The following is a 26,965-nucleotide window of genomic DNA, read 5'->3' on the forward strand; positions in this document are numbered from 1 at the left end:
ATTTATTAAGGCTCTCCTACAGCCCAGGCAGTGGGCTAGACACTCCTGACACCATGGTGGTTAGAGTAGACAAGTACCCTGCCCTCATGAGATCCTTGGTCAGTAAAGGGATTACAGAGACAAGCAACACATGAACACACACACACACACACACACACACACACACACACAAGAGAGTTGGCTATGGGCCATGATGTGGTTGCAAGATCAACAAGGTAAAAGGGTGAATCTGCCCGAATTGCATTGAGCCATTAGCCTAGAGTCAAGAAGAAAGAGACACATCTCCCACAATGAGCTTGCCTACCTACCTCTGCTTTGTCTTCTGTTCTTAAGTATGCTGCCTAAGGTGTGCTTTGTTGCTCCCTGTCATCTCTTTCATTTTCAAATCCATCAGACAGTTCTTTGCTCCCATATAAGTATTAGCATGTGATAAGAATGACAGGAAGGCACTTAGTCTTACAGAAAGTTAGCTGCTGTATTTTAGGAACCTCATTAAATATTATCTACTTGTCTATTTCACAAAGATACTTTTTTTTAACCTCTGAAAGTTGTGTAATATGCTGTGATATAAAGGGGTATGGTAGGGTATCCCCTAAGACTCAACCTTTGGTATTGTTTTAGAGATTTATGTAACCTACAAAGTCCAGTGCAGTGTTTTGTTGGGGTACTCATTCTTCCTTAAGGTACCGTTCCCTCCTCTGGTGACTATGGAAAGGGAAGGAATCTGTTGAACCTAAAACTGTCTGACTGTGTCTTACACCCTGAAATATCGTAATTAAGAGATCATTAGCAAATAGTATCTCTGGTGCTAGTAAAGGTTATTGTCATAAAAAGCTGCCTGCTGTACCAACTTTGTGTTCACATGAAAATCCAAAGACCAGCAAAATGTCCTCTTAACTGGTGAGAGCTGCATTGGAGAAGGTGGGAAGGTGAAGCAGTGTTCGACCGTCTTGAGAAAAGATGAAAGCATGGAAATAAACAGGTTTTGATAGACTAGAAAACTTTCTCCTTAGAAAAAGTGAATGAGAAAACAAGGCTTTGTGTGGAGTGGGGGGATCTCTAGCCAATATAAGGTTGTACTGGTGGAACCCATTTCCTTTGTTCTGTTAAAGCCTGAAGTAGGCTTTCAGTTGTTTGATGAACATTAATTTAAGGACACGGGAGAACTTAGGATGCAGCTCGAATTTAGGGACTTTTCTACATTATTTGCCATAGGCTATAGAAACAGAAGAGTGTGGGTTCCCTGGTATATGGATAACCTCTCACTATTGTATTTAAGAGGAATACTAACTAAACAGGGAGCTTCAAGTAGGACATCTCTGTATTTACATTTAAAGGTCAGCAAGCTGGGCATGGTGGCACATGCCTGTAGTTCCAGTATTTGGAAGGATGAAGCAAGAGAATCATGAGATCTAGACAGCAGGACCCTGTTTCAGGAAAAGAAAAAAAAAAGGGGACAGAAGAAAAGAAAGTTAGTTGTTCCGGTGAGAGTTGCAAGCAGAGAAGAGCTTTGTGATTTTAGGGCACTGTCACTTTATGGCCAAGTGGCATGCAGCGTGCTTTTATCCAAAAGATCTGAAGAGAGAGGGAAAAGTAACATTTTCCTAGAAAGGAAAGCCGTGTGCTTCTGATGGTCTAGATGAACCTAGGACAGCAGCCTGCCACAGATGGTTTGTAACAGAGCTACTGAGTGACAAACCCACCTTGGCTTCTGAATGAGTCGCATGGGCTCAGCACCAGCATGTGCAAGGGGTGAGAAGATGGAACATTGAGGGCAGAGGGGGCTGGAAAGCCATTGAATATGGAACAGTACAGGATGGTAGCTGAAAAGGGAAACTCAGTTTGCTTCCAAGGACCCCTTACGTACATAGGGTTGAGCAGGCTGGATGTAGGAAGGAAGGATGGAGGCTGTGAGAGGAGGGAAGGATTTGTGTTTCTCATGTGAGACAATGGTTTCGTAAGTGTGAGCTTTAGGAGAAACTTGGTGACTTTGATTTTGGTTTTGTTGTTTGGGGATTTTTTTTTAAAGATTTATTTATTATTATATATAAGTACACTGTAGCTGACTTCAGATGCACCAGAAGAGGGAGTCAGATCTCATTACAGGTGGTTGTGAGCCACCATGTGGTTGCTGGGATTTGAACTCAGGACCTTGGGAAGAGCAGTCAGTGCTCTTACCCGCTGAGCCATCTCACCAGCCCTGTTTGGGGATTTTTGTTTTGTTTCATTTGGTTTTGTGGAGTTTTTTTTTTAAAGACTTATATATTTTGTGTATGTGAATACACTGTTGCTGTCTTACCCATGTTAAATTGCTTGGGAAATCAGGGCTGGAGATGGTGTGGTGCAAAATGAGCTTGTCCTAGAAGAGAATGTAGAGAAAAGGGACCAAGTATAGGGCTCAATGGGAAAGGAATTAGTGGGACTTTGAAGGACTCATTGTAGGGACCTGAAGGAATCTAAAACTAAGAGAGAGGGGAGCTGGCATAAAGCACAGAAGACAGGTGTGTAAGGGAGCAGGCCCTGTGCATTCACTTAGCACAAGTATGTCAGCTTTGCTACAGTAGCAACAGCCCCTAAAACCTACCAAACAAAAACTACTCCCTATTTCTGTGATTTGGCTAAGTGTTTCTGGTCGGGGCTACCCTGATTGATGTCTGTGGTCAGCTGGTAGTTTACAATGGCTGAATAGCGTAGGATGGCCCCAATCACATTGGGACCTTGCCCGAGACAACTGTGCCTATGTCATCCGGGAGCTTAGGGTTCTAGACAGGGAGGGAAGGGGGGAAGGGGAGGGGAGAGAGAAGAGAAGAGAAGAGAGGAGAGGAGAGGGGAGGGGAGGGGAGGGGAGGGGAGGGGAGGGGAGGGGGGGAGGGGGAGGGGGAGAGGGGAGAGGAGAGAGGAGAGAGAGAATGAATAAATGTGAAAGAAAATGAATGTAAGCATGCCTGAGTCTTATATTCAGGCCTGCTTCAAGAGATGGAAAAACAACCTCCCATCTCTACCTAGAAATAGACACAAAATATTGTGGGCTTTTTTTTCTTCAGTCCACTCAAGAATGTAAATGAGATCATGGAGACGTCCTTATGGAAGTTATTTTTCTTCAACCTCAGATGATGGCAGAAAAGTGAAGTAATACAGCAGGAAATCGACACCAGTCTGGTTCATGACACCAAGCAAACGGGGTTGATAATGCCAGATGTAGTGGCTCAATCAGCCAAGAGCCAAGGCAGAATTGCCTAGGCTACATAATGAATTCTGGGCCAACCTGGTCTATATCCTGTCTCAAAAGCAGAAACAAAACCAGGTAGAGGTATGCTGCTAGGCCTGACCACCTGAGGTTAAGCCTAGGAACCCAGATGGTATAAAGAAAGGATTAACATTTTTGGAAGTTGTCTTCTGGTCTCTACAAGAGGACATGCATGCATATACATCCAACATACAATAGATGAGATTTAAAGAAAATAAGAAATTTATAGTCAGTTACAAACTCAAACTGAAACACCCCTGCTCAGATCAGCACTGTCTGATCTACAGGATTCAACACTTGACTGCTAATATTCATGTAAGACTAGACCAGTGAAAAGTGATCATAGCTGCCATTAGTTTGTAGCTACTGTGTTCCCAAATTGTGCCAAGTATCCTATATCCATGATTATTTGATAAATCTTAACAATTCTATAATATATAACAATACTATAACTATCACTGTCCCAGTTTTAAAGATGGGGAAATGAGGATCAAACTGTAATTGACTTGGCCAAAGGTATCTGTTTAATAAGTGATGAACCAGAAATGAAAACCTTGCAGGCTCCTGGACTCCCTTGACTGTGGACAGTAGCAACAAGTGTGCATTCATTCTCCTCCTCGTGTTCATCTCTCCTCTCCTCCCCTCAAGACAAAATATTAATATGTAGGGCTAGAGAGATGGCTCAGCAGTTAAGAGCACTGACTACTCTTCTAGAGGTCCTGAGTTCAGTTCCCAGCAACCACATGGTTGTTCACAACCATCCTTAAAGGGATCCAATGTCCTCTTCAGATGTGTCTGAAGACAGCTAGAGTATACTCATATAAGTAAAATAAACATTTTTTTTTAAAAAAATCTTAATATGTAGCCTAGGTCAGACTTGAATTCACCTAATCTGACTCCAAACTCAGTGCAGTTCTCTTGCGTTAGTCTTCCAAGTCCTGGGATTACAATTCTGTACAACCATGCCTATTTCTGGATCTACCTCTCCCCCCTGCTTGGCTCATCTTTCCACCCCTTCCTTTCTTTTATAATTTCATACACACACACACACTATACTTAGATGGTTTCCCTCCCCATTATCTTCTTTTGTCCCTTTTTCCCCTCATACGGAGCTCTCCCCCCAATAAGTCACCCACTTGTATGTTTGTGTGTATGCATTTAATTAGGATTGCTTATGTGAGTATGAGTGGTGGGTTATTTATTTGAACAAAGGCAACTTTCCACTGGCTCTTACACAGAAGAATATGATTCTCCTTTCCTCAGAGAGAGGTGGAGTCTTGTACAGATAGCCACAACTGTTCTGAGTTCATGAATGCAGTGGCAGTCCAACAAGCAGAAGACACTGGCTGGCAGCTCTCTTCCCCATCCCTGGCTTTCACATTCTCCCTGCTCCTCTTCCACAGTGTTCCCTAAGCTTTGGAGGTAGTGCAATGGATGTCCTGTTTAGAGCTGAGTACTCAGCAGCCACTTGTTGTTCTCAGTATTTGACCAGTTATGAGTCTCTTCCTTAACCACTGCCCACTGCAAACAGAAACTTCTCTCACCAAGGTGGAGCACACACTAATGCTATGGATATAAACAGAAATATTTAGAAAGCAATTTGGCACCATTGGTTATCCACTTGTTTGTTTTCAAGGCAGGTCTTCTCTGCATATCCCTGACTGTCCTGGAACTTGCTTTATAGAGAGAGTAGACTGCCTTCAAACTCAAAGATCTACCATGCCTGGCTATCATCCCTTTCTTGTTTTTTGTTTGTTTCTGTTTTTCGAGACAGGGCTTCTCTGTGTAGCCCTGGCTATCCTGGAACTCACTCTGTAGACCAGGCTGGCCTCGAACTCAGAAATCTGCCTGCCTCTGCCTCCCAAGTGCTGGGACTAAAGGCGTGCGCCACCACGCCCGGCTATCATCCCTTTCTTAATGAAATATTCACTCTGTCTACTTACTTGGGATCTGCTTGCTTCCCAGAGGCCTAGTGAAATCTACACTGCCCTTAAATTTACCCTTCATCTAGACACATTGGCAGTAGATTTCAGGTACTGAGTCAGTTTGAGATATCAAAGGAGGTAGTATCTTGCTCAATCTGGGTAATTGTTGAAACTAACTTTGAATTTTCTTCTATTATCTAGAATTAATAGCATTCTCAGCTGGGTGCAGTAACAGCATGAATTCTACCACTCTAAGTGTCGAATCCTGGCTGAGCAGTGATGACTTTTAATGCCAGCACTCAGGAGGTAGAGGCAGTTGGAGGCCAGCCTGGTCTACAGAGCGAGTTCCAGGACACCCAGGGCTGCACGGAGAAATCCTGTCTCAAAAACAAAACCCAACCAAACCAAAAAGAAAAGAAAAGAGTGGAAGCCTGGGGAATCGTAGGTCAAGGTCATCCTCAGCAGCAGCTGGCGCTAGAGAGCGAGCACCGGAAATAAGGACTGTCACTGCTCTTGGAGGGGACCAGTTTCCAACAGTTCAACATCCTCTTCTGGCCTCCATTGGCATCCTTCCGAACATACATGCACATACAGACAAATAGATACTAAATGTAAATAAGTCTTTTTAAGAACAGCATTCACATGGTCAAATGTCATCAGTTTCAGAATAGTTTTGCTCTTAAGCAGTAATGGGAAAGGCTAATTTTGGGTTGACCACCCATTTCATCTAGAACAAACTTTAGGGGCCAGCAAGATGGCTTAGCATGTAAGAGTACTCACTGTCAAGCCTGATGCCTTCTGTTGAATTCTCAGGGTACACATGGTGGAAGGAGAGAACAGATTCCCGCATGTTGTCCTCTGAAGTCTGACCTGTACACACACCTACAAAACCATAACCTGGCATGCCAAAAGTTCCCTCCATTCTCCCTTTGAAATCTCCTTCCCAGCTGCTAGACCACTGATTCTCCAACTATAAATTAATTTGCATTGTATAGAATTCTATATGGAATCGGTGTGTGTGTGTGTGTGTGTGAGAGAGAGAGAGAGAGAGAGAGAGAGAGAGAGAGAGATATTTTAAAATTTGAATACATGTGAGCATTCTGCTTTTTAAACTCTGAACTTGGGCCAGAACTTGTAAAGTTACCTGTGAATTGAACATTAACCAACTAATGGCAATGATAAGTTAATCTATAACATCATCTGTTAGCTGTTAACATTACCCCCAAGTCTAACTTCCTCTTGACTGTCTGGTTCTAAGCACACCTTCTCTTGAAGTGGTAACTGAAGGCAGCCTAGAGAACTTGGGGGAGTGTGTGTGTGTGTACCCTAATATGTGTAGCTTTGTGGCCAGCAGACTAGCATGGACCAGTGTCCTGCAAAAACTTAAGGTCCACTCTGACAGATTCAAGATATGCAAATTCCCCAGCATTGCCTTGGGGCAGATGATTGCTACAAAAGTATTCACTTTACAATCTAATAATGGCCAGATATGGTGATGTACACCTTTAATCCCAGCACTTGGGAGGCAAGGCAGTTGGATACCTATAAGTTTGAGGTTAGCCTGGTCTATGTATTGAGTTCCAGGACAGCCAGGGCTACATTGAGACCCTATCTCAAAAAAACAAAACAAACAAAAAAAACATACAAAGAAAGGATTTCATAGTGGGAGCTGGAACAGTGGCTTGGTGGTTAAGAAAACTGGCTACTCTCTGGGTGGTGGTAACACACATCTTTAATCCCAGCATGTGGAGGCAGAGGCAGGCAGATCCTGTGAGTTTGAGGCCAGTCTGGTCCACAGAGTGAGTTCCAGGACAGCCAAAGATACACAGAGAAGTGAGAGGGGGAATTGATCTAACTTTGGGTTCTCTCAACCCCAAGCATAAACTTGGATTTTGCAAAGCCTAATGGTAGGGCGGGAGCAGATCCTCAGGAAAAGTATGGCCTCCTTTGCAAATCAGCAAAATGGGACCCTGACTCCCAAATAGAAGAAGTAGACTCCTTGTCTCAGGTGCACTGCATGAGTCTCAGGACAGAAGCAGACTCACTATCCTCAGATATGCCACATAGGCTCTGGGGACCAAGAGTAGACTCAGTCTGTATAGGAACAACTGGCCAGAACTACTTCTTCAAAGAAAGTGGTTTGTGGCCCTTCCTCTAGAGTTGGCTCACTAATCTTTCTATGTGTTACAGACACCCAAAGGGTGTGTAGTTTGATATCTTTAACCTCAAGGCTAGCAAGAGGGTATAAGCTTGGTGATCCAGCAAGTTCAATACCTAAAACTCACACATAAAAATGGAAAAAGAAAACAGAATCTACAAAGTTGCCCTCTACCTCCATATATTCACTGTGGCATGTGCACCCACAAAGACACAGTAATAATAAACAAACAAAATTTTAATTAAAAAGTGCTGGGTGTTGGCATACAGCTTTAATTCTAACAATCCAGAGTCAGAGACATAGGCTGAATGTCTGAGTTGGAGATCAGCTTGGTCTACACAGGGCAGTGGTTTTCAACCTTCCTAATGCTGTGACCCTTTAATACAGTTTCTCATGGTATGATGATCCCCAACCATGAAATTATTTCATTGCTACGTAATCATAACTGCAATTTTCTAGTTATGAATCATAATGTAAATATTTGTGTTTGCCAATGGTCTTAGTTGAGACCCACAGGTTGAGAACCACTGACATACATAAGTGTTCCAGGCTGGCCAAGGCTACATAGTGAGACCCTTTCTCAACAGTTACAAAAGGAGCAAATAGTGTGTGTGACTCAGTGGATAAACGCTTTTGCTACAAAAACCTGATGGCCCAAGCTCAATTCCTAGAACCCACATAAAAGTGGAAGAACAGACTCCCCAAAATTGTTCTTTGGCATTTACTCTGTGTCTCTGTGTGTGTGTGTGTGTGTGTAAATAAAGTAACTTTTTTAATTTTTAAAAAAGAAAATAGTAGTAGCCACTTTTCCAGGTTTGCCTGATAGCTGGGTACCTCCTAGTTAACACTGCCATTTCCTACAATTACTGGCTTGTATTTGGGGTTCTACAGAGCATGTGGTACTACCTCTGCTTGCCTACAAAGCCACTGGCAAACTCTTACATCATAAAGCAGAGCATACACATGATCTAGTGTTTGCCTGTTCATTTGAAACTTGGCAGCAAGAAGGGTTCTGGGTAGATGTTAGTGATTGCCGCTGATTCCCTTGGTGTAACTTTTCTTGGAATCAAGCTGTCCCTTTGCAAGAAGTTCTTTTTTAGTGGCAGTTATTCACATGTTATTGACCAAAGGAAGTGATGGGCCCAGTCATACTTCTCCAAGTTTCTTTCACTGTAATGATTTTTTGAAGGTAATAACTAAGATCTGTTCATCTGTCTGTCTTTATTCAATGTTTTGTTGTTGTTGTTGTTGTTGTTGTTGTTAAAAGCTACCACATTGCTGGGCGTGGTGGCGCACGCCTTTAATCCCAGCACTCGGGAGGCAGAGGCAGGCGGATTTCTGAGTTCGAGGCCAGCCTGGTCTACAAAGTGAGTGCCAGGACAGCCAGGACTACACAGAGAAACCCTGTCTCGAAAAACCAAAAAAAAAAAAAAAAAAAAAAGCTACCACATTATACTGTAAGACGAATCTGCCCTAACACTGTTGTGTTTTGGTGTGCTAATGGATGAGTGTTAGTACAAGTATATGTATTCATATTAGCTGAGGCAGGAAGGGCTCTTAGAGATGCTGCTTACAGTGTGGCCGGCCTGCCAGGTGGACGCACAGGTACCTTAAGTACTAGCTTTCCTCTCTCCCTTTCTTCTTGCTGACCTGTGAAGTTCAACTCCTTCAGAACACTTCTGATTACACTTACAAAAAACATCCCTAAAACTGTAGAAGTACCATGAGAAGAGTAACTGGAGCTTTAGGGACTTGGAGTCGTACAGTTGTAGTTTACTGGGAAATGCCCAGTAAACATTGATTAAATGCATGCATCTTTATTGTCTAGAGACAGAGCCATAGAACTGAGCCATGTGTGAGAGTTAGAGACCCCCTTCCAGAGAACAAAATTCCAGATAGAGATCCAAGGTGTACTCGAGAGCCTACAGACAGAATCTAGACTTGTGGGCACACTGGCTGCCACTGAGAGTAAGGCAAGGCGGCAGTAGGTAGTAAGTTTTCGTGTTGGGTTTGTGAAAACTATAGTACAAAACTACCATATCCCCCAGAGTCACCTTTGTAGAGCCCTTCTTCCGTGCTCATTGATGTGACCATGAGTGTCAGTTTTTAAGACTAAGCTGTTGTTGTTCTGTCCTCCCCTTTCCATCAGTACTGCAATTGTAATGGCTCTTTAATGAGGACTAGAAGAATTTGGACAATGAGTGTGTATTTAAAAAGCAGTCTTCGCCGGGCATGGTGGCGCATGCCTTTAATCCCAGCACTCGGGAGGCAGAGGCAGGCGAATTTCTGAGTTCGAGGCCAGCCTGGTCTACAAAGTGAATTCCAGCACAGCCAAGGCTACACAGAGAAACCCTGTCTCAAAAAACCAAAAAAAAAAAAAAAAAAGCAGTCTTCACCTATAGGTATCTGATTATAGCACTCGCTCTTTAAACTAGACCCTGAATTACAGACTTGCCAGTTTAATTCATTCTTTGTTTTATAACCTATCTCGTGACCTCAGCTCCTACAGCTGACAGCTCTCACTACACCCACTGTCCCCATCGCTAGGACAACCCCTGATGACAGAACTTGGGAGGTTGGCTTGGAAGTACTGTGAGTTGATAAGTACAGCTCGTGAGTGTGTTTGAGACCTTAATTCAAGAAAGTGTAGACTTGAAGTCAAAATGGTGACCTTGAGGTTCTTCTTCCTGGTTTTTACCATCTATTATGCTATTATTCTGTTTGACCAGTAAGAAGGAGTCCTAGACAAGGTCCTGAGCTCTTGTGGAATAGAAACCAAAAGCCTGGACCCAGGATCCAGGAATCTGCCCTTCATTACCAAAGCTTGCTTTGTTCATGCCCACAGCTATATATCATCCCAGCATTTATGTATCTGTTGGATTGCAGGCGCTGTGTCAGAAGCTGTGACCAGGGATGAGAGTGGGGTGGGTCTGTTTAATAACTTCACAAGGCCTTGACTGTGAAGGACCCAGACATCTGCTTTAGAGGTACCTTTCCCAGACATTACAAAAGCCCCTATTGTTTGGTACCCTAAAAGCACATTGTCCCTTTAACAGGGCTCTCCTTTAGTCTGAGTTAGAATAGTTAAGTGGATTTCTTGAAAACCAAAAATATAGCTGAAGAAGGAATTGGGTCATTCTAGGTGGGAAGAAAAGCCAAGGGTTTGGTGAGTTAGAGTAAGGGGTGCATACCCTGCCATATTTCCACCTCCGCTGTTCTTAACCTCCAGGTCTGAAGAGCTTTCAGACCTAATAGGTCCCAGTGTACCTCTAGCAGGACTCCTCAGTTGTCTCTGGGAGGAGTCTTTTTTTCTCCTTGGGGGGTTGGGGAGTGTGTGTGTGTGTGTGTGTGTGTGTATACTATGTATATGCAGGTGTTTGCAGAGGTCAGGAGGGATGGTCTGTGCAGTGTAAACTTCCCAGCAAGGGTCCTGGAAACAAAACTGGAATCTCTGGAAGAGAAGTAAGCACTATTCACCACTGAGCCATCATTCTAGCTCCGGGGGAATCTTTAACAAGTTCCCTAGGCAGTCCCCACTGCCACCCTGTCTGTGCCTGATCATTCCATGGCTTGCTTTCTTTATTGCCATTTTGTGATGTTCCTGTGTCACATCAACCTCCAGGTCAACTCACTGTGGTTCTTAAGGGCCTCCCTGCTTTGTGCAGACCCCGCACCTGTAGGAAGGATCAGAGAATGAATTTCTCTCTTTCTTCAAGAGAATACATCCTGTATGCAGCCATCAAAGGGAAGGGGTAAGGATCCATCAAGAAATGTAGAATGTATGCTGTGTTCATAGGAGGGAGATGTGTGTGGTAATCTTCCCAGGTTCTTGGACCTGAATCCCTGTATCTGTCGGGTCAGCCCTCCCAACCACTATGAATGTGCTATTAATTTTACCCCCGAGGACCCAGAGTAAAGATAGGCTTTCCCTCACATACTCACTGCCATGGAATTAAAACAGTGAGTCAGGATTTATTGCAATTCCAAGAGTTTCAACTCCCTTCCCTTCCTCCATGGCAGAGCTAAAATAAAAGCCAGGTGGCCAGCCTGAGCTCATGTCACCTGACCTTCAGCCTGTGCTAGTCCTGAAGGTCACCTTACTATAGTGTTATCAAACTAGTTGTAGACACATAAGACTAGCCGGATGGGGGTAGGGAGCTGGGAGAGTTGTGACTGTTCTTCCCTAAAGATGTGATGCTGATGTTGCTATAAATTACCTTGGTGAGGGGTTAAGATAATTAAACAATCATCGTTAAACTCCTCTAATAATAATGTTCAGAATTGAGACAATATTGAAAAAACGTAAGTGGATATATCCTCTTAAAAAGGAGAGAGGGAGGGAGAGAGAGAGAACGAGAACTAGCTCAGCATTGTCACACAGGCATTTAAACCCAGCAGAGAAGGTAGAGGTGAGTGGATCTCTGTGAGTTCAAGGTTAGCCTGATCTGCATAACAAGTTACAGGACAGATAGAAATACAGAGACTATGTCTCAAAAATAAAAATTGATAAGCAAAAAAACAAGTAGTAAGGGTGAGAACTGCCCTGTTCATGAACTTACACTGGCCTAAATACCAATGGCAATCACAGCACTGAATGAAACAGCCTTGTCTGATCAGAACAGTCCTTCCAAGCTGCTAGCCTGAAGGAAAAGAAGGAAAGTCCTTCAGCACCTCCCAAGATGGCCTCTTATGAGGCAGTGTAATAGGCAACTTGAGGGAATAAGACTCCTTTCTATGTTGAAGATTTGATTTATATGACATTTTTAACAAGTTTTAAAGAGAAAGAAGACCAAATGAGTTAAATAATAACTAAGTGGGGCCTGGACAGGGCTCTGGAAAGATGGCTCAGGGACTAAGAGCACTTGCTATTCTTGCAGAAAGTCCAGGCTTGGTTCCCAGCATCCACATAGCAATTCAACCACCTGTAACTTCAGCTCTAGGGATCTGATGCCCTCTTCTGACCTATATAAGTGTTTCAAAGATAAAAACACTATCTAGAACTTCTTGTGGGGCAATGGAGAGTAACACTCACCCGACAAGGGATTGAACCTAAGGTCTCATACATGCTAGGTAATACATACAGCTATACTACTATGCCCCAGCCCTCTTGTTTTTTATGTTGAGGCAGGGTCCTTGCTGACCTGCTAAGTAATTGGGATTATAAGTCTGCTCTTCTAAACTTGGCCAGTATAACACTTGTTTATTTAAACTATAAATATTTTGAGGTTCAGCATTCATGTTTCCAAATGGGACAAAATGAGAACTTCTCTGGGATGGGATGGGATGGGATGGGATGGGATGGGATGGGATGATGATGGGATGGGATGGGATGGGATGGGATGGGATGGGATGGGATGGGATGGGAAAGAGGTTTAGGTCAAATATCAACCCTCTAATTCATAGACAAGATATATAACTTACAAGCTTCCGGCTCTGTAGTGGAGCCAGCTGCCCTAGCCTTGCAGTTGTGCACATTTGGAAGCACTGAGTGTCTCACGTCAAACATTAATGAGTATTTTACTTTCCCTTCTGAAGTTTCATGCTTCCAGTCACTATTGCTGATGACAAGATGTGTGGTGTTAGCAGAAGACCTAGCTTATCATCCCCTTAATCCACCCCCAAGATGGCCCTGTGCTAGCTCCCAGTCCTTCCTCTAGCTTCCTATCCTCCTAGGGACAGACGACTATGGCAACATAGGTGTCTAAGCAAGGTGAAGGGAACTTGGTGTTTGAAGACTGAGAGCCCGCCTGCATGTGTGTAAGCCCCTTCCAAGAGGCAGGTGAACTGTGAGCACACTCTAATGAGGGACTGAGGAATAGTGTATAGTCCTCAGTATAGTCAAGGATATTTTGTGCTTAGTGTTAAAGTTGTATAGTCAGAATGTTTCTGTTTTGATTTTGCTTTTAAATCTGTTTACCACCTGATTCAAGAGTATTGTAATTTCTTTTCCTTCATTGCAAATATTGCTGGGTTCTGCTTAATTAGATCCAGACTCCATTAGTCCATCAGCATCAGAACATAGGGATCAAACTGAACTATCAGACTTGATGGCAGATGTCCTTACTAACTGAGACACCTCACCAGCCAGTGATTTTTATTTTATTTTTATTTTTCAGTCCCCCAGTTTCTCCATCAGTAGGCCAATCTTAAGAACAAAGCCCCTTGCTGCAAGAACCTACCCTTATTCTCCAGAGGCCGCTTAGGTGTTCAGACTTTGCAGGCGAGGTTGTTAAGTCTGATTCTGCCACCTAATTAACACTTGTTTATATTAATTAGTTGCCACATGTACAGAAGGCAGTGGTCCTTTTTTGAAGTTTCCAGTTACAGACCTAATAAGATCTGGCCTGAAATGGGACTTTGAGAACCTCCCAAGGCAAGGTAACAGCTTCCAAGTCCTCTACAAGTTTCTCTTTCAGGCATAGACAGCTCTACAGCCATTTTTCCATAACATCCTTCATTCACTCAGAAGGATGGATGGAACAGGAGGGTGTGCACAGGCTCTCTTTGAGTTTTTGGTGCTCCTTGTCAGGTGTTAAAACAAAGGGGACCATTGTGTTTCTTGGAACTGATCTAGAAGTCTGTGTTTGAGATTAAGATCTAAGGAAATGCATTTCCGTTTAACACCCAGTAGTTTCTGATTGTGAAAAGACTCACAACCTGTACATCGGCGCCATACATGACTACAGACTCCAGCCTCTTCTGTTGTTGGTTCCTTTAATTAGTAGGAATTAAGTGGAGGCTGCTGCATATTTTGAGAATAAATAACACTGTTTAAACTTAGGCAGCCTTAACCATTAACTTAACCACTGGATTCTCGCTGCTACATGTCTCCTGAATAGATCAGCATAATCTTAACTAGGACTTAAAAATCCTTCATCCTCTCGCTCACTCGCTCGCTCACTCACTCACTCACTCTCGGGAACTTAGAACTTGAAGCCCATGGGAGCCTTTGGAGACTTAATGACTTTAATTATGGCAAGAAGTATCTTGTGGTGGGTAGGAGTACAGCTGGTGGGAGAGCCCTTTCTCAGTGCAGCCGGATGGGAGCTGGCAAAAAGGCAGTCATGGGGGAGGGGACTGAGAGGGGTGACTGGGGGGGGGGAGGTTGGCCGCAGGGCCTCTGAATTCTGAACTGTGTTTGTGGCTTCAGAGCTTTGATCACTTGCCAGGGAAACCTGGAAGGTCAGGCCAGGCTGCAGCCAAGCCCTGGAATGAGGAGCCAAGTCAGTGGAGCGGGCAACACTATGTCACTGCCCTCACCTCCCACCCTAGAGGAAGTAACCCTATCTGCAACCCCATCCTTTGGTCCTCTTTCTGTGTTGGTCTTCTTTTGAACTGGGGGCTCTAAAGCCTGCAATAAGCCAACAAAATGCCTTCCAAATGTGACTTGGTAAAATCAGATATGCTATATGTACTTTAGAGGAAATCAGGACTGTTTTTTGTTTGTTTTTAATTCTGTGTGTGTCTAGTACAAATTACTCCAGAGCACAGGTGATCTTCCCTGGTGGCTTGTGTCAGGTTTCCCCATTTCTTTTAACATTACCATCACCACCATCACCCCCACCTTGTTTCTTGGCACCAAGTTTTTCTCACTGGTTCCCTGTGTGCCCTAGTGTGTGACCTCATTTCCTATGTAATGAAAAGTTTCTGTCGGAAAACAGGGCCCTTGGTGAGCCCCTTTGCCTGGTGTGACTCATGCTTTAGGGCACAGGGCTGTGCAGAATACGAAAGAGCCTGGTGCCTGGGTGGTCACTGCCTAGAGGCAAGTGAAGGAAGGAGAAAGTGAGGAGTGAAGGTTTAAAGTCCATTTAGTGATCTCCAGAGAGAAGGGGTATACAAGGACCCAGTGCGTGGCTGCTTGCACCAGGAAGCCCCACCAAGAGAGAGCTGCTGCTGGTGGTAGGTATGCTCAGGTCCACTGGTTGATCGCCATTGGTATGACTTGCCCCTACCACAGCCACCATCAGTTTCCCTACATGACCTCACTGGCAGTAGGCACAGGACCCTGTACAACAACAGAAGCTTGTGACTGCCACTCTGCAAGTCTGTAGACTACAGAAAAGAATGGTGTCTCTCATGTTGGTGTTTAAAAACTGTGACGCTGTGGTTTCTGCAGCCAGTACTCGTAGAGAGCCATGCTCTTTGTCTCAACATGCCCTGTGCCTTGTTCTCTCTTGCAAGTGGTAGGGTAGATTCCATCAGTCCTCTAGGCCAGAGGAAGACCAAGGGCACAGAGCCAAGGGTAGTCATCTGCCTAGCCTTTTTTCCTCATTGTAATTCTATGGAAAGTTCACTTCCCTCCAGAGAGAAGGGACACGGCACACACTTTAAATGTACAGGAATTTTTTTTTGAGAGAGAGAGCTTTGAAATCCAGAGATGTGTGTGTACAAAGTCCAGGGCCTAAGAGTCATAGGCAGAGCCACTGGAGTTTAAGACTGGCCAGAAACAACATGTGTGCCTTAGAAGTCAAAAGCCTCCTCAGCAGTACAACAGAAGATGGTGCAGATAAGAAGGCAGGTCTTGAAGTCTGAAGTGTGAAGACTAAAGACTGCAGATTGCAAAGTTTCAAGAAGACATAGCTAAACAGACCAATCCTAATTGAAGAGTTGGAGGATCCACAGGATTCCCGTTGGTCAGGAGTGGGCTGTAGTCAATGATGGCAGCAGCAAAGCCCAAGTATGGTGCTTACTACTGAGTGAAACTGATGCTGTATGAGTGCAGCAGGGTACTGTAAAGAAGTCGGATGGCCAGGCTGCCCTCTCGTGTGGGAAGCTTTTGAAGATTGGTGCTGCAATATGGAGCTGGGTGCAAGTGTTAGAAAATGCCATGAAGAGCAAGTTAAGTGAGGTAAAGCTGAGCTCTAGAGGTGCTGCATGCTACATCCTGCAGTGGGGAGGACATGGTAAAAGGGAGCAGGCTGTTGAGTTTGGAAGCACTTAGTAAGGGAAGTCAAATTTTAAACAGCCCTAAAAGCAATATAAATCCCTGACTGAGAAAGGTCCTTGTGCTGTGCTGTGGGTAAGACGGGCTAGGTAGGGAGAGCCCCAGGGATAAACTAGTTATGACTCACAAGGTAGTGATAGGGTTGCAACAGTGGAGAAAAATAGTAAGTAGATTTGGAAGTTATGGATTGGTAAGCAGTTAAATGTAAGGGTGAAGCAACAGACTACAGTTAGCATGCACCACCTTGAGAGAGGAGCCCAAGTTGTAGGGAAGAAAGAATTGCTTTTATTTGGTTTCATTTCTTTGGATTTTTCAAGACAGTGTCTCACCATGCGTTCATAAACTCTTTATACCTCTGACTGACTCAGACTTGCAGTGATGCATCTGCCCCAGCCTCCTGAGTGCTAGAATGACAGATATGCACCACCACAAGCAACTTAAAACTTCGGATTGAATGAATCATAGGCCCATGGCACCCACATTGTCAAGAAATGGCCCACAAGTGTCTGAGATAATATACTCTGGCCTGCTCTGGAAATAGCTGCAGAAGTTTGGAGAAACCCAATCTGCAGCAGAAAGTTGGTGCCAAGTCAGGGGAAGCAGTCCTTGGGCCTCCAGAACCATGAATTCCCCACTGTAGTCATTTCTGCCCACTTGGGTTAAGCTGCTATCTGTAAGCTCATCTGAAAGCTCTGTCAGTGTGTTCACAGGGTGAAGGGAGGAGACCCCAGCACCTCCTTGCCTAAGAAAGAGTGCTTCACTCGGAGATTGTGAAGGAGCATTATGGTAGATGCTTCCAAAATGTCCTTGTTCGTGTCTTCCTTGAAGTTCCTATGACACAATTATTTGGCTATCTTAAATTGTTCATAGATGTAACTGTATAATTGAATGTTTTCATACCAGTAACCACCATTTCTGTTAAGTTGTGGGTGTGCGCGTTATTTAGTTATTGGCTACCAGAGCAAAATATCAGTCCTTCCACCTATGAGAGTAAAATAGGAGAGAAGGGTTGATAATCCTTTCATCCAGGCATGCTGCACACCATGGAGCATTGATCCAAACAAAGCCTGCTTCACAGCAGGAAAGGTCTATGCATTGCTTTGGAAGACTTTCTAATGCTGGGTAGTCTGGAGATGCCCAAACATGAATATGCTTCACATACATCACAGATAGCTCTAGAATATGCAGAGCTTCCAGAAAGCAGCCAGGAAAACAGGTCATTTTCATAGATGCACTTCGGGAAAAGCCACTCTAGATACAGGATAAGCAATCTTGTGTTCATCTCTTGCCCTATACCCCTGAACTAAACACCAACCTTCCTGGTGCTGCCCACAGGAGTGGTATTGTTCCACAATCATCACATGCAGACGATGTGCTCCATAAGGACAAAGATCTGTCACTGTCTTTTGTTCAGTGCTATATATGTTCCCAGGACTTAGCACACGTAGTAACTGACTAATAACTACTGTTGAACAGTTAAATTAGTAAATGGTAATGCAAATGGAATTAGACCATTCCTCACTGCTATGTTAATTATATTGAGATGGCCTGGGGACATCTGTTTTGTTAGGCCTTATGGAGTATATAAATGCAACCTATAACATCTACCTTTTGACCCCTAGGAGTCTCTGTTATACACAGAACATGTATAGTACCTGAGTGAAGTGTTTGCCTGTAGGACCACTCAGATATTTTAAGGACAGGTGCCACAGAGAACGTAGCTATCCCTTGCCTGTCTATGTTGTTCATTTATGTCATCTTACTTTGTCATTAATCTAAGAAGCATATTCTGTGAAGATTCTTAATAATCTTCCTGTTTCTTTGGTAATATTTCTCTATCTTAAGGAAATTGGAATGAAAGTCAAGATCCATTTAATGTAATAGTAGAAAACAGAAATAGTACAGATATCAAAAATACATGAGAAGGATCCAGTCCTAATGGTGAAGGACAATAATCTCAGATGCTTAGGGAGACAAGGTAGGGGACTACAAAGTCAAAACATGCCTGGGCAACTTGGAGAGATCCTGCTGTGTTAAAGGTTAAAAAAAAAAAAAAAAGAAAGATATTAAAAGAGAGAGAGAGAGAGAGCTGGCAATAGATGCTTACCTAGCACGAGTGAGGCCCTACTACAGCCCTCCAAAAGGAGTAGTCTTTGAAGGGACTTATCATCATTGGCACACACCTTTAATCCCAACACTCAGAGACAGAGGCAGGAGGATCCCTGTGAGAGGAAACCAGTGTACTTAGTAAGTTTCAGGACAGCCAAGGCTACATAGTGAGAGATCTTGTCTCAGAAAAAGCAAATTTACAGCATGTGGTCCATACCTGTAATCTCAGCACTTGAGTTGCTTAGGCAGCAGGATCATAAGTTTAAGAGCAGCCTAGGCTACAAAATAATACACTCTTAAAAAACAAAAAACAACAACAACAAAAACAGGGCTAAAGAGATGCCACTGACTGTTCTTCCGGGTGATCTGGGTTTCCGTTCTCAGCACCCACAGAGGAGCTTACAACTGTCTGTAACTCCAGTTCCAGGGGACCCAACACCCTCACAGACATGAATACTACAGGTAAAACACTAGTGTAGTACAAATAAATTTAAAAATTTTAAATAATCATAGTCACACACACAAATTGATTGGAACTCTTATATATTAGAATTTCCCATAAGTAGCTGACACATACATCAGCTATGGACAGCTCAACTCCTTGTTACCCTATCATCCAGAACTCAGAGCAATGGTTTGTTACTGCCCTCTCCTGTGACCCCAGCTTGCCAGTAACCCTCCCCTGGCCAGGGTCACCAGGCTGTCTTTCCCATCCTTTCTTTCAGGCAGCTTTATCCTGAGAGTTTTTAAAGCATTAGGGGTATAGTACTATAATATAAATACTGGTCACGAGACTGGAAATCTTCTACCTAGGTTTTAGATTTGTTTGAAATACAAATAGGCAGGAAGTTGACTAGATAAAATTGGAAATTATCTGAGATAAGAAAATTCACTCAAAGAGTTTGACTCTTCAGGTTTCTAAAATTATATTGAGTCAGGAGGAAAAGTGTAACCAAGCAATAATTGATGATTTTAAGATAAAATGAAAACTCCATTTTGTAAATGAAGATTACTCGTGGCCTTTTCTTGAGGATTAAGCAACTCAGGATTACATCCCCTGCCATCACAGTCTTTTCTAAAGCCATCTCTCAACAGGCAAGATTCCAATAGGATCTCCTCTCATCAGTTCTGATATGTGCAGGAAATACAGATTAATTCAGTAACATATAATTTTTGGTTTTTGAGGGGTTTGTTTTTGTTTTTGTTTTTGAGACAAGGTTTCTCTGAGTAGCTCTGGCTGTCCAGAAACTCTCTGTTGACCAGGCTGGTCCTGAACTCATTCACCTGCCTTTGCCTCCTGTGTGCTAGGATTAGTGTGTGCCACCACCAACCAGCTATTTTACATGTTTTTTAAAAAAGTTTCACATGGTCCAAACTGCCCTCAAACTCTCTATGTTGCTGGGATGACCTTGAACTTTGGAATCCTCCTGCCTCTACCTTTCAAATGTTGAAATTACAGGCACCATACCTAGTCTTATGCAGTACTGAGAATCACTTTATATAAAGTGCTAGGGTTTCATGCATGGTTGGCAAATCTACCCACTGTGTTACATCTCCAGCCTCAATAAATATAATTTAAGCATCCCTCAGCCACAATATTTGCCCTTAGAGTCCATGCATTAGTGAATTGTGCTGTAGATGGAATTTAAGCAGTTTATTCTCTACCTGCCTGCCTCACCAAAGAAAGCAAGTATGTTTTAAAGCATCTTCTGCAAGGCTGCAAATGGAGCCCAGTGTAGAGCACATACTTGGCATGGATGAGGCCCAGGGCTCATCCCCCAGCTCTGTGATGTCTGTCCTGAATGGATCATGCCTCTGGAACGAATGAACATCCATGTTCCTGTGGAACAAGAAATACTGGGAAGCCCAGGAGGCCCTCTGGCTGTGTGTTTCCCTGAGGCACATTCCAGGAAGGCATTCCCTACCCAGGTGCTGCAGTCACTGCCAGCCTCTCCAGGTGCACCAGCATCAAAGCTGGAGGAACAAGCACTCCTAGTCAGGACATCCCTGAACTCACACTCCCACAGGGACTCTTTGATATGCTGGAGCCCTGGCTGAAAGCAGGGTTAAAAACATGAGAGGCTCTCTTTATTTCGTCCTCTAGGGATGGAGTTTGTGAAGAAGCCTAGGGTACCACTGGGGCAGAAACACAAGTACCTGCTCAGAAAGTCTCTGAGCAACTGCCCTAGGGAGCTTAATGGAAGAGAACAAACGTGCCACCTAGGCTTCTTGCAGGGCCATGGCTGTCCTGAGGTTGGGACTACAGAGATTCAGTGACTTACGTACGATGCAGTGATAGAGCACTTGCTTAGCATAAACAAAGCCTGGGTTTGACCCCACACACACACAGCCCACACTATCTAGAAGAAAAAGAGATGCTGAACCTCACTGGTCACTTGGGATCACTGACTGTAAAACAATGAGGTGCTCCTCAGGCAACTTTCTGATTGTTCAGTCTCAGTTAGTTTTTAAGGAAGGTGCCCATAGGGCAGGGACAAAGTCTATAGCACTGTACCCAGGATTCCAGGCTGTCTTAAGCTACCAAGGAAAATACTTTATCCCCAATATCACCAAATTTTGACTTGCTGGTCCTAAGTTCAGGGAATTGGCTTAAAAAGCAATGGGGTGACACTGCCCTCTAGTGGTCCAGTAAAGTATTTGCCCATTGGGTTTGTGCACCTGTCAGCACAGATTATTTCTGTGGAAAGAATTTGGATTTATTCTCATACTCTTGGACCCATAGTGGTGTGGCCTCTGAACACTGGCTGAAATTGCCCATCCGTTAGCTGTTTTGGGAATTTGTTTTGTTTTCCCTGTATTTTTTAGAGTGTCTGTCTGTTACAAGAGTTCAAGTCCTAAAAGCAAGGATCAGTCTCGTGTCTCCTCTTCTGAAGCCTCAACTCTGTTGTTCACTTAGCTGGAGATAAAATTAGAAAGTTCATTGAGGTAGAAAGGAATCTTTTCTCCCTCCCTGCCCCAACAACAAAAAAATTCTATCACTTCTCATTTGTTTCTAAGCCTTCTTGTCCTGTTCCTCTGACCTCTAGTTTTCCAGCTGGTAAGATTATCTGAGTCCCTGAAAGCTTACAGAATTCAGCTTCCTGGGCCTGCCTCTAGCCCCACTGAACCAGTCTCTGTGGTTGGAGCCAGGAAATCTGCTTTACAAACTTCCCAAGTGGTTTTTGATGTGCAGCCTAGCTTGGCAGCCAACAGCTCTAAATCCCCACTTATTGTTTATTATAACCCCCGCCCCCAGTCTCCAGAGGTCTTCATCTTGTGTCACAAGTTAAAAATGACCATTTTGAGATTCATTCAGAAATAGTCAACATGCTATCTTAACTGGATGACATGGGAAGGAAGAAAGGACCACAAGAGACAAACCAAAAGCATTTACTCTGGTTGCCAGGGGCAGCATGTTTATAGCAGAAATACCAAACCAATACCTCTGTGCTGGCTGGGCAGGCTGCCCATCTGTAGTCTTGTTTTTAATGTTCCATAGATTGGGGGTCGGGGAGAGACGGGCTTCTGCAGGAGTCAGTGACTCATTCATTCCCACCCATTCTAAGTCTTCGGGCTCTTAGGAAGAAAGGACAAAGTAGGTGGCATTGTCTCCTGTTTTGCAGATGAGAATGCCAAAGCTTAGGGAAGAGGATCAACTTGCTCAGGGGCACAGGCATTGCTTGTTGTCCAGTTCTGCATTATGAAGCCATGCCTGATTTATAAGGCCAGTGTTGGCAGAGTCAGAGGACAGAGTTGCCAACCTGCTCTTTTTCACTCCACCAGGCCAAGAGAGCAGTTCAGCGGGGAGCTACTGCAGTTATCTTTGATGTATCTGAAAATCCAGAAGCCATCGACCAGGTAAACCACCACTGCAGCCAGTCCTACCATCTGCCTAAGAGGCATTTGCTTTGGTCATCTTGAGTGGGCACTGTTTTGACACCCTTGTCTAAGATCCTTTTACTTGTTTGCTGAAGTTATGTCTGTGCTTGAGTCTCAGGTATCATACCTGAGAGAGGCATATAGAAAGTAGTTGTGGGTCGAGGGGTTAGGGATGAGGGACATTTTCAAAGAGTTTCTGGGGTTTGGGGTAGCTCAGCCCATCTTAAAACAAGTATAGCATCCTATCCTCGCCTTTCTGGAAACCCCAAGGCTATAATTCTTGAAGACTTTAAAGATTCCCAAATAGAGATTTAGCATTCTTTTCTTCCTCGTGTGTGTGTGTGTGTGTGTGTGTGTGTGTGTGTGTGTGTGTGTGTGCTTGCATGTACAAAACAAGAACTATACCACTGAGCCACATTCCAAATCCTCTTCTTAAATCAGCATGTCTTTAACTGATGCCCTCTCTTCTTTGTCAGCTAAACCAAGGCTCAGAAGACCCTCTTAAGAGGCCAGTGGTGTATGTGAAGGGTGCAGATGCTATCAAGCTGATGAACATTGTCAACAAGCAGAAAGTAGCTCGAGCAAGGATCCAGCACCTCCCTCCTCGAGTGAGTGGCAGCCTCTGTGTTGTCCTGTCGGTGCTTTTGTTTCCTTTGAGCTTTCGGCCTTCTCATCCCTGTATCTACAATGCTGGTGTAATGTAGGTTCCTACAGGGTGAGCTCAACTATGGCACAGGAGGACAGAGAGATTTTCACCCATGTTTCTTTATTTGTAAAAATGTGTAAAAGCTTATGGAAACAGACACTGTGTGCTATAAAGTCTGGTTTCTCCAACCTGGCATAGCCCCTTTGCAGTTCATTCTTCTAAGGGACAAGCCGAGAAAGATGAAGGATGACACAGTAGCACTTGGCTTTCTTGTTTCCTTTTCTCCATCTGATCTAGAGATGAGAAAAAACCTATACTTCCTCCTTTCAATCATATAGATTACTCACGTGAAATTCCCTGACTCACAAATAAGAATGTTAAGAATTACTAAAAACATTAGAAATTACTCAGGCCTCAGACTGACATTTTGGTGACAAGTAGTGGCCAGACGCCTCTTCAGTGTGCTGAAGCAGTATTACTGCCCACTGATACTTCACCCCAAGAAAAGAAACCAGGGAAGCATGCAGGACTGACGTCATCTCCTCAGCCTTGGACTGAAGCAGTCTAGAAGTCTGGGGCTAGTGGCCCGAGTATGTTTTCTTTCCTCTCCACAATCAGTGAACTGTTCCTATATGGGATGATTCTTCCCGGTACCAAGTATCTGGATAGCACAGCATCTCACTAGGGTCCTCTTCTTATTGGCTAAATGCATGTCTTAGGTGAAGTAGCTTCAGGTGACAGAAGGCAGTGTTCTGCACAGAAGAGATAAAGCTAGCCGGGTGTACCTCAGTTGGTAGAAGGCTTGCCTAGTATCCACAAAGTATGAAGGTCATCCCCCCAGCACTGTATAACCACTATGGTGGCACAACTGTGATCTCAGTACTTAGAAGGTGGTGGCTGTAGAGTTAGAAACCCATGGTCATTTTCAGTTCAGCTAGGTAGAAGACCAACCTAGAATAAACACTGCCTTGCACCCTCTACATCACCCCAAGGAAAGAAACAAGGGAAGTTTACAGAACTGACTTGCTGGCTTCTTTTTGAAGGAAAAAGGAACGTTGGTAAATGTGACTCATTGTAGTCGAAGCTGATATTTGTGGAAGCAGTGTACAATTTTCTAAGTTGTTGTAAACCATTAAATATATCATTAGTAATCATTGTTCCCTCAAAACACATCACTCCTTTGTCCATAACTATGATATTTGTGTTTATAATCACAGTTTAGAGGGGCTTTTCTCACTAGTTATACCAAATGTTGCAGTGTTTTAATGGGAGGCCAAACTCAACAAATGGTTCTCTCAGCTACTAGAAAGAAAGCCTTGGGCCATTTTAGCTCCCCACCCTCATCCTGGCCACACTAAAGGCACCATCACTGTGCATGTGAGCTTCCTACACACTGAGGGACCTGTCCTCATCCTTCTCCATTTCCCAACCAGGACTGACAACCATGTGCACACACCAATTAGGCCAAAGAGAACATGGTTCATGGCATTTGTGTTCTATTCTAGCAACCCACCGAGTACTTTGACATGGGGATTTTCCTGGCCTTCTTCGTCGTGGTCTCCTTGGTCTGCCTCATTCTTCTTGTCAAAATCAAGCTGAAGCAACGTCGTAGTCAGGTAACCCTAGGAGTGACCTGTGAACCCCATTACCCTGTTCCTGATGACAGCTGGGGAACCAGGTGTAGTGGCACACTCTTTTAATCCCAGTACTTGGGAGGCAGAGGCAGGTGGGTCTCCGAGTTCAAGGCCAGCTTAGTCTACATAGTGAGTTCCAGTAGAGTCAGGGCTGCTACACAGAGAAACCCTGTCTCTCAAAACTTAAAAACAAAAAAAGAAAAGAAAGTTAGGGATCTGACCAGCCTGTTGTCGATGGCACCCAAGCTGCCTCAAGTACTGAGCCCTCATGTGGAGGAGAGCAGGCTTGTCCACAAAGGCCTCAGCATTGAGGGTGTTCCAAACTAGTATTTTGAGGGGAATGTTTCAATAAATGCTGCTTTGGAGCGTGAGACCTTGCTCCTTAAGTAGAGCTGAGGTTGGTAGAAATAAAGACAGTCAGGCTCCTAGGTCTTATGATGAAATTTGCCTCTGCCAGGTCCATCTGTTCAATGTTGATGAACAGGAGCTATAGGTAGTACTCTAGCAATCCCATCACTGTGGCTTACAAGAGAGATGGTGAGAGGAGAGGCAGGAAACTAGACTTTGAGGTATGTGGCGGTGTGACATCTTGGGAGAAAGGGCACCTTAGATAGTGACTGTCAAAAGGATGTGGTTACAATTGTCAGGAGGGTTGAGGAGCCACCACCAGCAAGACAGGACTAGGGGCTAGTATTTGTGCACTCACACCGCATGTCGGGTGCTGAGCACTCATGTGAACGTTCTCATTTCCCTGGCTTCCTTCAACAAGGAGGGACATTTGACCTAGAGCCTTCTAAAACCCAATGTTGCACAGAATTAAGAAGTATCAGAGACAGGGAATTGCCTTTCCTCTTGAAGGCAAGCCTTTGTAGTAGAGTCAGTGTCATGGGCACTGTTGGGTCTAGGAAATACAGTAGCAATATGAATTTTGAACAGCTCCTCAGGAATCTGTTTGACCTAAGTGAGATTAGTTTTGTCTGTCCCAGTGTCGTGAGTGCCATGGCCTGGGGTATGCCTACCACATGTGTACCAACACTGACCATGCTCTGCCATGCAGAATTCCATGAACAGGCTGGCCGTGCAGGCTCTGGAGAAGATGGAAACCAGAAAGTTCAACTCCAAGAGCAAGGGGCGCCGGGAAGGAAGCTGTGGGGCCCTGGATACACTTAGCAGCGGCTCCACATCCGACTGTGCCATCTGTCTGGAGAAGTACATTGATGGAGAGGTAGCTGCAGAATCAGGGCCTGCCTTGGGTGGGAAGGGATGTACAGAGGCCCCAAGAGGTGCTGGGGACTATCATGACCATGACTAGAGTTCTCCACAACCTAGATTCAGTGTGTAAGCTTCTAAAGGCATTTCTTCCTGGGGCTGGGAAAACACAATACTCTATAGATGGTCTAGCTAATAAGTACATGGTTGGCCAGGGTAGTAGCACATGTCAGTAGTTTTAGTGCTTGAGAGACTACTCAAGAAGTGTGGGTTTAAGATCCCGGCTTTGCCAAAATGCACATGGTTGAACAGAAAATATATAGATGTAAGATCAAGTTGCTTACTTTGCTTTGAAGAACTGGTTAAGTAATGAGTTAACTTGGAAAAAGTCTAGAAATGTGATGCCTTTTGTTTTTTCTTGTAGCTCTTTATTAATGGTTGCAAGTATCAGGAACAGCGCAGAACCACCATTCACATATTTTGCTACCTTTATGTCTGTCTCCAGATGGATAGGTACATACAAAGTGGGGAGCAAACTGCCTGAGAGCCCAGGCCTTGGACAGCCCCTGGATAAGATCGACCTCCCCCCACCCCTGATGTGTAGATTGCTGGGTGGAAGTGTGTTTGTACACAAGCCCTTGGATGATATGCTTGCATAGACTGTAGGTAAAGACTCCTGGGTTCTAACCTAGCCCAGGCAGATTCTTGGTTTGTGGACTTCATTCTGTATCTGGCTTGTAACACCAACCAGCATACTAGATTCTCACAAAGGCTATTTAGGTGAGAAGATACAAGCAGTCTTTTTTTCTTTCTTTTAAGATTTATATATGTATATGAGCACTCTAATTTGCGTGTACAGCTGCGTGCCAGGATCCCATTACAGATAGTTGTGAGTCACCATGTGGTTGCTGGAAATTGAACTCGGGACCTCTGAAAGAGCAGCCACTAAGCCATCTCTCCAACCCTGATACAGGCATTCTAAAGCACCATATTGGCTATTTATTTTAATATCACTGTATCAGACTGGTGGGAAAAGGAAAAAGAAAAGAAAAGAAAAGAAAAGAAAAGGAATAAGAACAAGTCAGTAGGATACTTCGGTTTTCTTTCAAATTGGCTGCTTTTCTTAGAAACAATGTGGCCTTATCAAGTGTTCCTTTTCTTCTTGACCTCATTCAATGGTACTTAGAGGCAACCATCCATAGTCCAGTAGTTCT

The 26,965-nt window shown here is 44.1% G+C and overlaps 1 protein-coding gene across 1 annotated transcript in view; it reads left to right on the forward strand.

Moving 5' to 3' along the window:
• Positions 1-26,965, forward strand: part of Znrf3 (zinc and ring finger 3) — a 170,006-nt gene that overhangs the window by 134,515 nt on the left and 8,526 nt on the right. The window contains exons 3-6 of the mRNA XM_021177289.3: positions 22,167-22,241; positions 22,739-22,870; positions 24,414-24,524; positions 25,600-25,767. Of these exons, the coding sequence (XP_021032948.1) occupies positions 22,167-22,241; positions 22,739-22,870; positions 24,414-24,524; positions 25,600-25,767 (486 nt within the window). The remainder of the gene's footprint in view (positions 1-22,166; positions 22,242-22,738; positions 22,871-24,413; positions 24,525-25,599; positions 25,768-26,965) is intronic.

Source organism: Mus caroli, unplaced genomic scaffold (genome assembly GCF_978045245.1).
Source record: "Mus caroli unplaced genomic scaffold, Mus_caroli_1 scaffold_13, whole genome shotgun sequence".
Taxonomy (NCBI): Eukaryota; Metazoa; Chordata; class Mammalia; order Rodentia; family Muridae; genus Mus; species Mus caroli.